The following is a 14,241-nucleotide window of genomic DNA, read 5'->3' as shown; positions in this document are numbered from 1 at the left end:
GCACCTCCGCATCACCTCCGCATCCATCGTCGCCCTGGCCACAACACCTTCTGTTGCAGCCATCATGCATGACTTCGAGCGCGTCAGCCGCAACATCGTCCGCACCTTCTACGACCCTCCGCCGACCAACGACTCCAACGACCCCATATGGCTGCTAGGCCAGCGTTACGACCCCCGGCCGCCGCCGTCCAAGCCTACGCCCACTGATTCCCCAGCTGCCGGGACGCCTGCACCCACGCCCTTGTCCGAACGCAACGAAGACGAAAGCTGGATAAGAACCAGCATCGAAGAGTCCGAACGCAAGGAAGCTCCAAATGGCGAGGATCCAGCACAATACGGCAACTGGCCCTCTGCCTTCCTCGACGACTTCGAGTCGCGCATCTGGATGACCTATCGGTCTGGCTTTGCACCGATCCAGAAGAGTCAGGACCCAAAGGCAACGAGCGCTATGAGTTTCCGCGTGCGCATGCAGAATCTCGCCTCGCCTGGGTTCACGTCGGATACGGGCTTTGGCTGCATGATCAGGAGCGGGCAGTGCATACTCGCCAACGCGCTGCAGATGCTACGTCTTGGACGGGACTGGAGATACCAAGAGAAGCCTGATGTGCCTGAGCACCATGAAATACTCTCGCTCTTTGCCGACGATCCGAAAGCGCCCTTCTCTATCCACCGCTTCGTCGAGCACGGCGCTGCTGTATGTGGAAAGTACCCTGGCGAGTGGTTCGGTCCCTCAGCCGCAGCACGGTGCATACAGGATCTAGTGCACAAGTACAAGGAAGCTGGACTGAGAGTATACGTATCCGGTGACGGCGCCGACGTGTATGAAGATAAGCTGAAGCAAATCGCCGTGGACGACGACGGAGAATGGCGACCTACGCTAATCCTCGTCGGCACAAGGTTGGGCATCGACAAGATCACTCCAGTGTACTGGGAGGCGCTGAAGGCGAGCCTGCAGATGAAGCAGAGCATTGGCATTGCAGGGTGAGGCGCAACAAGTGTCTGTCATACTTCGAGACGAGTTATACTAACTGTTCGCAGGGGCCGCCCTTCAGCATCACATTACTTCGTAGCTACGCAGGCGAATAACTTCTTCTACCTTGATCCCCACAGCACGCGCCCACTCTTACCCTACCGCTCTCCTTCGTCATCCACTGAAGACCAGGAAACAGCCGCTCCTTCCACACTAGAAGCTTCAGCAACGTCCACCTCGTCATCCACAACCATCGTCCCTTCATCAAATTCATCATCTTACTCCGCAGAAGAACTCGCCTCTTGCCATACGCGCCGCATCCGCCGTCTCCAGATTCGCGAGATGGACCCCTCCATGCTTCTCGCCTTCCTCATAACGTCACAAGAGGACTACGATAACTGGAAAGAAGGTGTTCGCAGCGTGCAAGGCAAGAGTGTGGTGCACGTGCAGGACAAAGAGCCGGCGCCGCGGGGACAAGAAAGAGAGGGTGCTATTGACGAGGTCGAGAGTTGGGACGAAGATGGCTTGCAATAGGCAACTGCCGTCTCGATTGCTATGGCGTTTTCTGTTGGGTTTCGCAATGATATCAATACGGGTACATGCATGTCTGGAGTCATGGGATTCGAGGGTTTGGTACGTGTATATCCGTGAATGACGCGTTTTGGTGCGCAATCCATAAATCCATAAATCTTGGTAATGTTTGCTAAGGTGCCGACGCTTGCCATGTGGAAACTCGTGCTTGTCGCTTCAGTTCTGGATTTCACTCGTTCCTGTCGCTGGGCGCCTACGTCATCTAGACCGAATTCGTCAAACGCGCGGTTCCTCCGGTTTCGTCAAGATATCATGAAAGACGCGTTCGGCGCGTGTTCGTAGATCACGGCGCGTGACCCCCAGCCACGCGTCGATATCGCGTATCGTCTCTAGAAAGGCGCGCTTCCGGATCTACGCGGCATGGCTGAATGACGAATGCGCTCTGTGTGGAACGGGAATCTGTGAGTCAAAGAAGAGGATACGATGTGCAGAAAGTGGGGGTCAAAGGAAATGAAGTCATTTGTGAAGTTCGAAATAATTGATTCGTTCCCGTCTGCTGTGGTATAATGTACAGACCCTGATGGACCTCGTAGTCGAATACGACTAGATGATTCGATGACAGACAAACCGACCCATGATCACATTAGCAAAGGACCCGTGAACACCGCACCCCATAACCACTTGTCAAATAGACAAGAAAGACCCAAAGAAAACATCCGGCGAAAAGAAAGCACTCTATTTGGTGGAGGAAGAGTACTTGGTGACAGCCTTGGTACCCTCAGAGACGGCGTGCTTGGCAAGCTCACCAGGCAGGATCAGACGGACTCTGTGAATGAAGTCAGTATGTGAGACTGGATGCGGAAGAAGCGCGGAAAACGTACGATGTCTGGATCTCGCGCGATGAGATGGTGGACTTCTTGTTGTAGGCAGCGAGCTTGCTGGCCTCGGTGGCGACGCGCTCGAAGATGTCGTTGACGAAAGAGTTGAGGATGCTCATGGCACGGTTGGAGATACCGGTGTCGGGGTGGACCTGCTTGAGGACTAAAGACGCGTCAGCAAATTCTGCTCAATGGATGCCGATGAAGCGCAAGGCCTCAGAGGCTGGATGGCGCGCTCAGGACGCGCAAAGTGCAAACTCACCCTTGTAGATGTAGGAGGAGTAGGTCTCCTTCCTGGTCTTGGTGCGCTTCTTCTTGTCACCGGAGGGCGCGGCGGTCTTCTTGCCAGCCTCCTTCTTCTCAGCGGGAGCCTTGCCAGCCGGGGCCTTGCCGCCGGTGGTGGGAGTCTTCTGGGCCTTGGGGGGCATTTTGGTGGATTTGAGAGGTGGTGGTAAAAAAGGTGGGTTTGGGTTAAAAGCAGAAGCTTGGAGTGAGATGGAGTTGGTCGAGCGTCGTGGTGGGAGTTTGCGATGGATGAAGGGAAAGGTCGTCGACGGCGGGGAGTGCGCTACTTATGGGGAGCGCGCTCTCATGTTGTGATCCAGCAGCGGCTGGGAGGCCCGTGCAGCAGCTCTTGCCGGTTTGGTGGCTAAGCGAGGCCCGCCATTGATCTTGCGCAGTCTGGCGGCAGGCGCTAGGCGGCGTCGCTGCCTTTTCGCGCGCTAGCGTGGGCAGGTTGATCTCGCGCACTCACAACAGTCCAGCGCCGTCCTTATAAGACCGCCCCGCCCCCCGACAGCAGCAAGCAATCCATCGTCTCGACACTCCACGCCCACAACCAGCTCATCCCGCCCAATCTACTCAACTCTCCAACCTCTCCCACTTCCAAACCAACCCCCAAACCAACTCTCTCAAAATGACTGGAGGCAAGTCCGGAGGCAAGGCCAGCGGCTCCAAGTCCAGCGCCCAATCGTGAGTACTCCATCTCCCGCATCGCGCCTTGAGCTCCAGTTTGCCTTGCGCATTCTTTAGCATCACTTTGCATCCTTTTGACGCGTCTTTTGCTTGATTGACGCGTCTTTTCGCATTGCATTGCGCACTCCATCTCCAACATTGCATCATAGCTAACTCGTCCTTAGCCGCTCATCCAAGGCCGGTCTCGCTTTCCCCGTCGGTCGTGTCCACCGTCTTCTCCGCAAGGGCAACTACGCCCAGCGTGTCGGTGCCGGTGCCCCCGTCTACCTCGCTGCCGTCCTTGAGTACCTCGCTGCTGAGATCCTCGAGTTGGCCGGTAACGCTGCCCGCGACAACAAGAAGACCCGTATCATTCCCCGCCATCTCCAGCTCGCCATCAGGAACGACGAGGAGCTGAACAAGCTTCTCGGACACGTCACCATCGCCCAGGGTGGTGTCCTCCCCAACATTCACCAGAGTACGTTGCTCCACAGTCCACTCGCATCGCATCAGCTGCTAACATACTTTCAGACCTTCTGCCCAAGAAGACAGCCAAGCCTGGCAAGGGTCCTTCGCAGGAGCTCTAAACGCGTCCTGCATTTGAGTTTCTTCTTCACGGCGTGGTTACTTCATGGGTCTTTTTCATCTGCAATGATAATGGGAGTCGGTCTGGGTTTGGGTTCTCGGCTTTTTACGGGATTTATACCAGAGCTGTATATTAGCTGGTTGTATTGACGACCGCGAGCTCATGAGCTGAATCGAGAGCATATCACTTCATCTACCATCTTCTGCCGTGAATTCCATCTTGCTAACGTCCAGCTTTGCATACGCGCTATTTGGACTTTGCCATGCGCGCCGTGCAACCTTATCCACCAGCTAGCTACACCGCCACTTGTCGCGCTTGTTCATCTGAGTAACGCGCAGACTCCACTTCCCCTACACGTGCGATAACGTTGCGTCGCCCGTATTCCACTATCGCGCAGTCTCGACCATGCTGTCTTGACAAGCATTTCGCGTTCGAATCGAGACAATCGGGATTCTGGGGATTCTGGTGATTCAGCGACGAGAACGAGCGAATTGGACAAAAGAAGGCATTTATGTGCATGGAAGAGATGGTGATATTTGCTGCGTTGAGCGCATCCCATGTGGTAGTCGACGGAGCTGTGTGACGTAACCCGGGGTACGATGTACCACCTACCGTGGACTACACTGCGCTCGGATAACAGTCAATTAGCACTTCTGGATAGTTTAACTGTATCTTTGGACGATTATGGTGCAAATATGCATACTGTGCGTAGGTGACTACCTAGGTAGTGTTCTTAGCGGTTCACCGTGAATGCCCTGTGCACATGTCCACAGGTGCACAGTCTCAGATAACATGACTTGATATATCCTCCGTGTTCGAATTAATCCTCTTTTTATCCGTACTGTTGGATATACTCGGTTTTCTAGGTCCAAGGTGTTCATTTCGCATGATGTGTGTTGGTGGATGTCTTCCTCGGGTCATGTACCCATCTGCATTGTTGACGGCGTGCTGAACGTAAAAGGCATGCTATGTATTTTATGCCATGAAATGTATGTTGTAAATCACGCGCAGTTGGTGGTATGATAGCTTCATGCTGGTAGCGTCGATTGGTTCTTTTCCTCGTCTGTTGTTTGTTCGAGATATGTTGGAAGGTTCACGATGAACTTTTGGATTAAAGTGCTCACAGCAACTTGTTCCAAAAATCATCGCGTTCCACCACCACACTCAAAACCTTCGAAACTGCATGTATCGACTAATGGAACCCCATTTTTCATCATGGAACCAACTATGGGTTCGATTTCGAACGTTGTGGTGTACACTTCATATAACAGCCTTCACGGTGTGCGAACCACAGACGCGACCACCGCGCTTTCACATACTAGACGCGTATACGCGCGTTTTTGTACATGCAAATAATTCCAACAAACCGAACAGAGGCTATAGAGACGAATATATCTATTATATTCGTCATGTAGACATGAACGTCGACGCGTTAAGTACCGTCTGGCCTGCGCAAAGACGCGACATTGACATGGGAACACATCCACACACGATATCACTCAAGCAACGCCCAACCTGCACCAAATAACTCATGCACACAGCTGAAGCCTAATAAAACACATGTATGCAATACGAATGATTCAATGCATGCAAAAATATCTCGTTGATCCATTCAACCACACCTCTCTCTGCCCCGCTACTAGTTCCCGCGCTTTCGCGCAAAAACCTGCCATCCTACATATACACAAAGACACGATTACAGCATCAACGCTTACAAGAGCATCTTCCTGGGGTCCTCAATGTACTCCTTGACCTTGACGAGGAAAGTGACAGCTTCCCTTCCGTCGAGCAGTCGGTGGTCGTATGTGAGCGCAAGGTACATCATCGGCCTGATCTCGACCTTTCCGTTGATAGCGACCGGCTTCTCCTTGATGGCGTGCAGACCGAGAACGGCGGTCTGGGGAAGGTTGATGATGGGAGTACCCATCAGACTGCCAAAGACACCGCCGTTAGAGATGGTGAAGGTACCGCCAGCCATGTCCTCAATGGTGAGCTTGTTGTCGCGCGCCTTCTTGCCGAGGTCGGCAATGGCCTTCTCGATGCCGACCATGTCCAAGCTCTCAGCGTTTCGGACGACGGGGGTGACGAGACCCTTCTCGGTAGCGACGGCAACGGAGATGTCGACGTAGTCGCGGTAGACGATGGTGTCGCCGCCGTCAGGGCCCTCAATGGAGGCGTTGACAGCGGGTACGTCGCGTGCGGCGAGAATGCAGGCGCGCGAGAAGGCGGACATGAAACCGAGCTTGACGCCCTTGTTCTTGAGAATCTCGTCCTTGTAGAGCTTGCGGAACTCCATGATGGAGGACATGTCGACCTCGTTGAAGGTGGTCAGGGAGGCGGCGGTGTTTTGCGACTGCTTCAAGCGCTCAGCGATGCGGAGGCGCATGCGGTTCATCTTGACCTGCAAGGCTGTTAGTATACATAATTGAGCGTACAGGAGGATTACATACGCGGCGCTCCTCACGGCTGCCAGGTGTAGCCGGCTTGGTCTCCTCGGGCTTGGAATCCTTCTTGGGAGGTGCAGGCTTGGATTCTTGCTTGGGCGGCTGGGGCTTCTCTTCCTGCTTGGGAGGCTCGGGTTTCGACTCCTCCTTTGGCGCTTCTGGCTGAGACTGCTCTTGCTGGCCCTCGGGTTGCGACGAAGTCTCCTGGTCCTTGGACGCAGGCTCCTTGGGCTGCTCACTGGCCTCCTCCTTCTTTCCGCCAGCGGGGGCACCACCAGCCTCAAGCTTTACGATGTCCTGTCCGACGGTGACGGTGTCCTCCTCGTTGACGAGGAATTCCTTGATAGTACCAGCCTCGGGCGCATTGACGGCGACGTCGATCTTGTCGGTCTCGATAGTCGCGATTTCTTCATCCTGCTCAACGTAGTCGCCAACCTCTGCATATTGTTAGCTACTGGCATAACCAATTGGACATGGTGAACGTACGTTTTGACCACTGCTTCAGGGTTCCCTCTGTGATCGACTCAGCCATCTCGGGCACCTTGACGATGGTGTCGGCATAGCTTCTTGTCTGCTCGAGGGTCCATAGGCGTTGTGAAGAGAGCTGTCCAGGCCGTCTGTAAACAGTTAGTGTTGGGCATTTTTATTAGATGTAGACATTTGCAGTACCTTGAAGCTTGGGCGAGGAGACCAGAGGAGTTCGCCTTGGAGATGGCGGAATAGCTGCGCGCGGCTGGGATGGCTCGTGGGCTTGCGCGCAAAGCTCGCACAGAGCGCATAGCCGCTGGTAGACGGCGGAGACACTGCTGGCTGGACATGATGGGCGGCCAGGCGAAGACTGGGAAAAAGGAAATTAAGATGCGAGTGAGAGCGATGGGCGACTTCGAGCGAACGAAGGTTTGTGTATGAGTCCCCTTGCGGCAGTTGTATGGTACTGAAGCAGACACGGCACCACACTTCTGACGTCTCGGAAGCCACCCTCCGTCACAGGCACAAATGCCAAGCCCGCAACCTCACGCTGCCCTCACCAAGCCATCTGCGACAACACCGAGGCATTGCGGCCACGACCCACGTTTCTCCCTTCCGCAACAACTCCCACTGGAAGGGCCATCGCCGTCATGAGCTCTAAGATACACGTCCTGTACGCCAAACCCCCGCAGGCGTCGCCCTTTACGCGCAGAAACTAACCCGGCCGCAGACGCCTCTACAGGCGGTCCCTCAAGCTCGCCCTCGACTGGAGCGTCCACCGATACCTCTGGCGCGGACAGGCCCTGTACATCCGCGAACTCTTCGAGGCCAAGCGCAATGTTACCGAGCCGCGACAGATGAGGGTGCGTCTCCCTGTTCCACCACCGCGATTACATCGAACTCCACATATATTACGGCTGCACAGAGGACTCTGCTGATGAGTCGCATAGGAACTGATCAAGGAGACGGAAAACCTGCTCGAGAAGTGGAAGCACCCAGACCCTTACCGCCCACCCACGGCTCCTGGAGGTTCGTTGCTAATGCCCGGATACATTTCCGCACCGGCCGCGGATATGAATGTACTGACGGGTGTTGTAGGATCAAAGTACGAGCGCAACCTGCCTTGCCCAATCATCGATCGTGAGTTCACCATCAAACATTTCCACTCCATCTGCTGACGGCACACAGCTCCACCGAAGATGATTTTGTAGTCGGGGACATTGGAACAAGCATGGTATCACGTGTACATATTACAGCTATAGTGCGACTCAACAGTAGTTCGCAACAAGAAGCCAAAACCTCCATTTTGTTTGTTCAATGAGAGGCTGCTGTGAAGGTCTCGAAGCACCAACCCCATGATTGCATTCCGTCTTGGAGCGCTAATGAACAATATCTCCAGCGTGAGGTCACGTCTGGAACTTCCTCACCCTCCGTACAGTGCTGAGGTATCCCATACCATCTACAAGGTCATCCTTCTCGACCCAAACGGGTAGATTACCAACACCTGTCGTCGATTTCCTCGCTTCTTCCTGCGCATATGCGTCCTCCAAGTAGGCCCATTCTGGCACGTCGCAGCATCCGCCTACAAAGATAGTCCTCTCGGGTGACAAGTTGTATAGCAGCGACTCGTGTGTCTTTGGTACCAGCACTTCTACAATCTTCTTCTCCGGATTGAAGCCCCGAATCATCGCCGTGCAGATTAGTCTCGTCGTTCGAGGATCCAGCGGCTCCACCATTCCTGTGCGCGCGGACTCGGGGAGATATGGAATACCAAATTTCTGGGTCCGTGGAAGCGAGCCTGGAACTGCAGCAGATGTGGATTGGATAATGTGTACGATAGATCCGTTCAGTGCATGCAGCATTGAAGATGGCTCGACTGGCTCAGAGTACATTGCGAAAGCCACTAGATCCTGTGCTCGTTCGGGCGTTTCTTCGTAGCAGAATTCCCATGGTACTAGACTTGAAAGCGCCTCCGGCGTCCAGCTGAGTACTTGGGCCTGGCTTGAGCTTGTACTGCTCGATTTGAGATGGAAGTAGGATTGCATCTGCATAGCTCTTAACTCATTATCCGACCTTACAGGTATCGTCTGGGCCTGTTGCGCGGTGATCTCATGGAATGTGCCGTGAAATTGCGACGTTGATGTCTGAAGCAAATGCAGCTTTGCCGCAGTTTCGGTGTCGATGGCCCGCGTATCCCCGAGATGTACGACATTGTGTGGTTTGATTCTGGCCAGCAGCTTTGTTAGGAGGTCGAAATGTGAAGAGTAGAGGAAGTCGGGTATGTCGACAACTAGTGGGAGAAAGGAATCCCGCGAGGAAAGGTTTCTGTATGCCAGGAAGAGATCCTCAACGCAAGACTGATAGTAGTCTGCGTAGTTGGCGAAATTCGCCGGAATTGGATGTGCGCGGATAAGCTCATTCCTCATCGCTTCTTTTGGTCCTGGTACAATAGAGGGGTGTGTGAAACTTGGGCCCAGGTTCAGATCTCTCACTATGGCAAGAGAGACTTGACCTGCGGGGACATGCTCTTGTTTTTGCGGGTCGAGATCCATCCAGCATACAGCTGGTACAGAGGGAGCGGTCTTGCCTAGACCTGTAAGGGAGCGATTTACGAGCCGCCGAGCGAATGTTGATTTGCCTGAGCTAGGTGATCCAGTCACTACGGTGATAGATGGGTTGCTAGCACAGTCTTCGATTGCGCGGAGCCAGTCTTCGGGTGTCACTTCAGGACGTAATGGCCGAGAAAGTGTATCCGCGTCTGAGTTGGTTACCTAACAGAGAAGTTAGATGGCCGTTATGTGTCGAGATCTCAACCTTTCTCACGCATGTACCGTCGCGATCAACGCTGGATAGGTGTATAAGGATGTGGCACTTACAACTCGGAACGAACGATCCGTTGAATCGCTCCAGATACCGTCAAAGAGTGGACTGACGTTTGCGAGGGGGGCAGATATCTTGCAAGTCTTGAACCTGATGTGGTTCGTACCATCTAGTCCGCGAATCTTAGACATAGGGTGCGTGGCCGGCACGCACGCTCGATGAACCTGGTTTTTCTGTCCATCACGACTGACTGTTCCAATATTAGCACCATTGATGTTGACGGCGCCTCGTAGAACTGTCAAATCAAAAGTGCCTATCAGTGTTATAGTCGCGTGTTTGTTCAGGTTGATGGTGAGTTCGGTGTCGGTATCTGACAGGATGTTTTGGGGTTCGTTGCGCCAGTTGCAAAGCTTGATATTCCGATGTACGGGCGCATGGGTCTCCTCTTCATCTGAACCTCCGTGCTCAGATTTTGCAGCATCAAGCAACGGGCTCGTTGGCACAGGAATCTGCTCCAGCGCAACTTGAGGTGTATTCACAACTTGGGCGGCAGCTTCCGCTTTTAGTCGAGCAGCCGCAATCGCAGTGAGCGGCTTTGCGCTGGGCGCACCAGCAGCCACATCTTCCCCTCTCTTCCGTTTCCCTGACATACTGACTTTGGATGTTGACATTGGTGTTCTGCGCGTGCCCATCATTTCAAAGATCAAACCAATGATTTTTGGCGCGCCAAGTCCTAATCGGGACTAGTCGCGATGCGGCTCTTCTCCGCCGCCCAGTGCCCGAGCGCGACAGTTCGCGGCGCAAAAAAGTTCCTTACGAACCTCGACTTTCTGGTCGCAAAGAGCATGGCTCCACCCACACTATGAGTGCCATACAGAAAACCAAGGTGCCGCTCCCGGGCTCCAAGCCGAAGTCAAAACCTCAGAACACCCCGTCGAAAGCGCAATTAAGCCAGGAATTTGTCGACAGCGACGATGATTCTCCCAGTGAGACCGCCGCGCAGTCCAAGAAGCCCGAGAAGCCGAAAGCTACCATTGGCATTCACGTAAACGGCGTGCCCAAAGCGAAGTCCAAGCCTAGCAAGAAAGACGTACCTGCCCCCAAATCAGCCTCGAAGTCGAAGGTTACGCCTAAGAAGCCCGCGCCCAAACAAATCGCGACACAGGAGGACGCCGAAGACTTGTCAAGCTCAGAGATAAGCGGCGACGACGCGCCGACCAGGGACATACAGACGAAGCTTCCAGGTAACACGCAGAGCAAGAAAGCTTCGAGCGACAGCGACGACACCAGCAGCGGAGACAGCTCTAGCGACGACTCGGACACAGGCAACGCCCCGCAACCGACCCGCAAGCCGACCCAAACACAGCCGGCACCTCCAGTGCAACCACAATCGCATGCCGTTGATTTCCGACCGACTCAGGCTTACGCACCCCCCAAAGGATTTGCTCCAGTCCCAGTCAACGATAGGACTATCTCCAAGTCGACGGGCTTGTTCGATAATCTAGAAGGAAAGCAGATATGGCATATCACTGCTCCCGCAGGTGTCTCGCTGAAGGACTTGAGCGAGCTCGCCATGGACAAAGCTATGAAAGGGGATGCCGTACTGAGCTACAAGGGTACAGACTACGGTTTCTCTCAGACCGAGAGTGAAGATGGCACCCGGGAGGTTCTATTACCACGGAACAATGGCATGAAACCAGGTTCGTTCATCAATTACTGCCTCTACCGACTATACTGACCTGTCTAGCCCCTACGCGGATATCTCAGACTTTACGCCTACGATCGGTTGTACGACTTCCCCACCTTACCACAAAGCAAGCAGACCAAAACACGGGCTCAGAAGCGGCCGCCTCCATAACGCGATCGACCATTCGTGCACCACGACCACAAGTCACAGGACTGAAGATGCGCTTCCTTCCCACCGGCTTCAGTGGTAACGACGCTGGGACTATCGGTGATTCCGACGAGGAGACTGAGGTACCACAGGCGATTGCTGGGCTTGCGATGCCGAACGGACTTAATTTACCCTCCAAAAAGCCGAAGAGGAAACACGCTGATGTCAATGGTGTTGATGCACCTGAAGTGCCGGCGAAGAAGACCAAAAAGCAACGGGATCCTGAGGAGATCAAGAGGAAAGAGGAAAAGAAAGCAAGGAAAGAGAAGAAGCGTGCAAAGGAAGCGGCTGCGGCCTGAGAAAGGCTCACAACTGCTTCAATTAGCACGGCATTTGCTCACACAGCGTTCTTATACCAAAAAGCATACTCGGTCAGAGCGATCGATATCTTCGCTACCTCCACAAATCGGTCTGCATACTACTGAGCGTACATATGAAGCGAATTGGATTTGACGGGGTTTGACGAGAAGCCGTCACAACGAGGATTGTTATTAGCGTTTAGCACGAGTTCATCATAGCATCAGTACTGTCCGGCATGGGAAGGATAGTACTCAATCAGTCAATAAGAGCACGGGTCCATGCCCCAATCAACACTGTCGCTGTCGTTGTCTCGAACTATTTGGCTTGTGGAATTGTTGCTACGTCTGATATCTAGGCAACAGCCTCAACAAACTTAGCAAAATCCAGTGTGCCCAGCCCAGTCGCCGCATCCCATCCCACAGCAGTCTCCCACCCAGGCTCCGCAGTGCGGTTAACAATACAACTACCCGACTGACCCTCAGTCACATCCACAAACACGTGCCGGAGCTCATCCGAGTAAAGCAAGGGGTTCAAGAAACCCAGCGCCGGCTTCCCAGCCCGCATCCTCTTGTCGTTTGCAAGCGCAATCATAGCCGCAATCACAGGCGTACTCGCACTCGTCCCTTTCTGCTTGATACCACTCTCATCCATCACGAATCGCGTTCCAATAGCCGAGAGATCGGGTATACCACGTCCACCAGGCGCATACCATCCATCATGCGACCCGTTTAGTTGCGCGATGTACTTCTTCGCGTCCGCGTCCTGCCACGTAGGGCGGTCAAAGTAGTCGCTAAACCCGCCTGCACTGAACCACTCTGCGCTAAGCGGGGAGTAGGCAGCCGTTGCGCCAACACTCGTGACGTATGGACAGTCGACGGGGAACGTAGGGCGGAACTTGTTGTTCTTACACTCTGAAGATCCGGTGCCGGCGGAGCCGCCGTCGCCGCTGGCTACGAGGACGGATGTACCCCGCGCTCCGAGCTGCATGAAGAGGTTGCATGCGCGCTTGGCGTAGGCGCGTGGAATCCATGCCTCGTCGTCGGTGTAGGATATCGAGAGCACAGTAGGTAGTTCATCGCGTTCGAGCAGTGCTTCCAGGAACTCGATCCATGGCTCATTAAGGCTGGAGGCGAGGGGCACTTCGGTGCCGTTCTCGTCGAGATACGGGCCTCTGCCGCCCGTGGAGAAGTAGGTTACGTTCATGGGCTGTACGAAGGGCATGCTGTATTGGATGTCGAGTTGGGCTTCCCCGCCAAAGCCGAGCTTAGTGTCGTTGCCGTCCTGGATCGAGGCGACGGTGAAGTTGTAGAGAGGGTTGTAGCCGGTGGTGTTGCGGTAGGGACTGAAGTTTTCCAGGAAGGAGTGTAGAAGGGGCTCGTTAGGGTATTCTTCCAGGAAGCCGGCGATGCCCAAAGTCACGGGGGAGTCGGAGTCGGGGATCTGGTAGTTGATGTTGTACATGGACATGATGCAGTCGGGTGTTGTGTCTCCACCAGGGCAGGTTTGCGATGCTAGGAGGATGGTCAGCTGGATTTGCCCGGTTTGTTGGGTGAGAGTAGCGCAGCTGTTACGTACATGAATCCTGTCTCTTCTCGGAATGTAATTCTGATGATGGCAGTGCTTTCTTGGAAGGCTTGCGGATGAATTGGGTGACGGGGTAGACAAAGTCAACGTAGTCTGCTACCGCACTGGGGAGGCTGTACTTTGTCGCGCGTAGAACAGGACTATCATCGTTGTATTGGTAGCGACCGAAATCAGCGTCAATGAGTTGGCTCGCTGTATCAACGGTAGTGTTGATTCGTAGCCACGACCCTTCAACTGAGAATTGTACTCCGTTAGCATTGAGCCATGAACGCACAGCGACAAGACCGTCTTGATCTGGCTGCTGAAAGTTGCTTATTTCGTCCTGAGATAAATGTGCCCCATACTTTGCGTGTGATGGATCGCTTAGTTTTTGGAGATGTGCTTCCAGCTCCGACATGCGAGGCTGCTTTAGAGCGACTGACAGCGTTAGGGGTAGAGAACCATCGGCTCCACCGACAGACTTCCAACCGTCTGGAAGCTCTACAACACTCTCATGTGCAGCATTGTCTTTTGCCGCCGATCGAGCAAAGGCGCCCAGAAAGGTCGCGCTCGAGACAAGAGTTGAGCCCAATCTCATGATGCAGCCGACGATGAATTGAAATGAAAGAAGAAGAGTCGATGTTTCGGGTATATACGAGAGCAATTCAGCAGAGCATCGCAGACTTATGAGCGCGCGAGAGGAGATGAAAATTGCAAAGACAGCATGATGCAATGAATCATGGCGAGCGTCGACCCTCGACCGTCAACACCTCCAATACGGTGCTATCTGAGGACCTTCCTAGTGTGACGTATCGCAATTTTCTACGACCCCA

General features: G+C 54.0%; 8 protein-coding genes across 8 annotated transcripts; 4 read left to right on the top strand and 4 right to left on the bottom strand.

Moving 5' to 3' along the window:
* Positions 1–64: 64 nt before the first annotated feature.
* On the top strand, positions 65–1,504 carry ATG4 (Cysteine protease atg4; the record flags this gene model as incomplete). Its single annotated transcript, XM_049328867.1, has 2 exons — positions 65–981; positions 1,039–1,504. The coding sequence occupies 2 exons, from the start codon at positions 65–67 to the stop codon at positions 1,502–1,504; spliced, it is 1,383 nt and encodes a 460-aa protein (XP_049191839.1).
* Positions 1,505–2,236: 732 nt separating this feature from the next.
* HTB1 (histone H2B) lies at positions 2,237–2,807 on the bottom strand (the record flags this gene model as incomplete). Its single annotated transcript, XM_049328866.1, has 3 exons — positions 2,237–2,327; positions 2,383–2,542; positions 2,642–2,807. The coding sequence occupies 3 exons, from the start codon at positions 2,805–2,807 to the stop codon at positions 2,237–2,239; spliced, it is 417 nt and encodes a 138-aa protein (XP_049191838.1).
* Positions 2,808–3,295: 488 nt separating this feature from the next.
* On the top strand, positions 3,296–3,920 carry HTA1 (histone H2A; the record flags this gene model as incomplete). The annotated part of the gene is made up of 3 exons (XM_049328865.1): positions 3,296–3,351; positions 3,519–3,811; positions 3,865–3,920. The coding sequence occupies 3 exons, from the start codon at positions 3,296–3,298 to the stop codon at positions 3,918–3,920; spliced, it is 405 nt and encodes a 134-aa protein (XP_049191837.1).
* Positions 3,921–5,630: 1,710 nt separating this feature from the next.
* On the bottom strand, positions 5,631–7,181 carry KGD2 (2-oxoglutarate dehydrogenase complex E2 component; the record flags this gene model as incomplete). The annotated part of the gene is made up of 4 exons (XM_049328864.1): positions 5,631–6,320; positions 6,370–6,800; positions 6,850–6,980; positions 7,033–7,181. 4 exons carry the CDS (start codon positions 7,179–7,181, stop codon positions 5,631–5,633), a joined length of 1,401 nt encoding a protein of 466 aa, XP_049191836.1.
* Positions 7,182–7,481: 300 nt separating this feature from the next.
* On the top strand, positions 7,482–8,009 carry J4E83_001910 (uncharacterized protein; the record flags this gene model as incomplete). The annotated part of the gene is made up of 4 exons (XM_049328863.1): positions 7,482–7,504; positions 7,562–7,694; positions 7,782–7,860; positions 7,930–8,009. The coding sequence occupies 4 exons, from the start codon at positions 7,482–7,484 to the stop codon at positions 8,007–8,009; spliced, it is 315 nt and encodes a 104-aa protein (XP_049191835.1).
* Positions 8,010–8,237: 228 nt separating this feature from the next.
* Positions 8,238–10,301, bottom strand: J4E83_001909 (uncharacterized protein; the record flags this gene model as incomplete). The annotated part of the gene is made up of 2 exons (XM_049328862.1): positions 8,238–9,602; positions 9,708–10,301. 2 exons carry the CDS (start codon positions 10,299–10,301, stop codon positions 8,238–8,240), a joined length of 1,959 nt encoding a protein of 652 aa, XP_049191834.1.
* A 212-nt stretch (positions 10,302–10,513) lies between these two features.
* Positions 10,514–11,844, top strand: J4E83_001908 (uncharacterized protein; the record flags this gene model as incomplete). Its single annotated transcript, XM_049328861.1, has 2 exons — positions 10,514–11,351; positions 11,399–11,844. The coding sequence occupies 2 exons, from the start codon at positions 10,514–10,516 to the stop codon at positions 11,842–11,844; spliced, it is 1,284 nt and encodes a 427-aa protein (XP_049191833.1).
* A 352-nt stretch (positions 11,845–12,196) lies between these two features.
* On the bottom strand, positions 12,197–13,826 carry J4E83_001907 (uncharacterized protein; the record flags this gene model as incomplete). Its single annotated transcript, XM_049328860.1, has 2 exons — positions 12,197–13,356; positions 13,421–13,826. The coding sequence occupies 2 exons, from the start codon at positions 13,824–13,826 to the stop codon at positions 12,197–12,199; spliced, it is 1,566 nt and encodes a 521-aa protein (XP_049191832.1).
* Between the last annotated feature and the right edge of the window lie 415 nt (positions 13,827–14,241).

The sequence above is a fragment of the Alternaria metachromatica genome (assembly GCF_023757995.1).
Source record: "Alternaria metachromatica strain BMP 0045 chromosome Unknown scaffold_3, whole genome shotgun sequence".
NCBI lineage: Eukaryota > Fungi > Ascomycota > Dothideomycetes > Pleosporales > Pleosporaceae > Alternaria > Alternaria metachromatica.
This window is presented reverse-complemented; position numbering and strand designations above follow the sequence as displayed.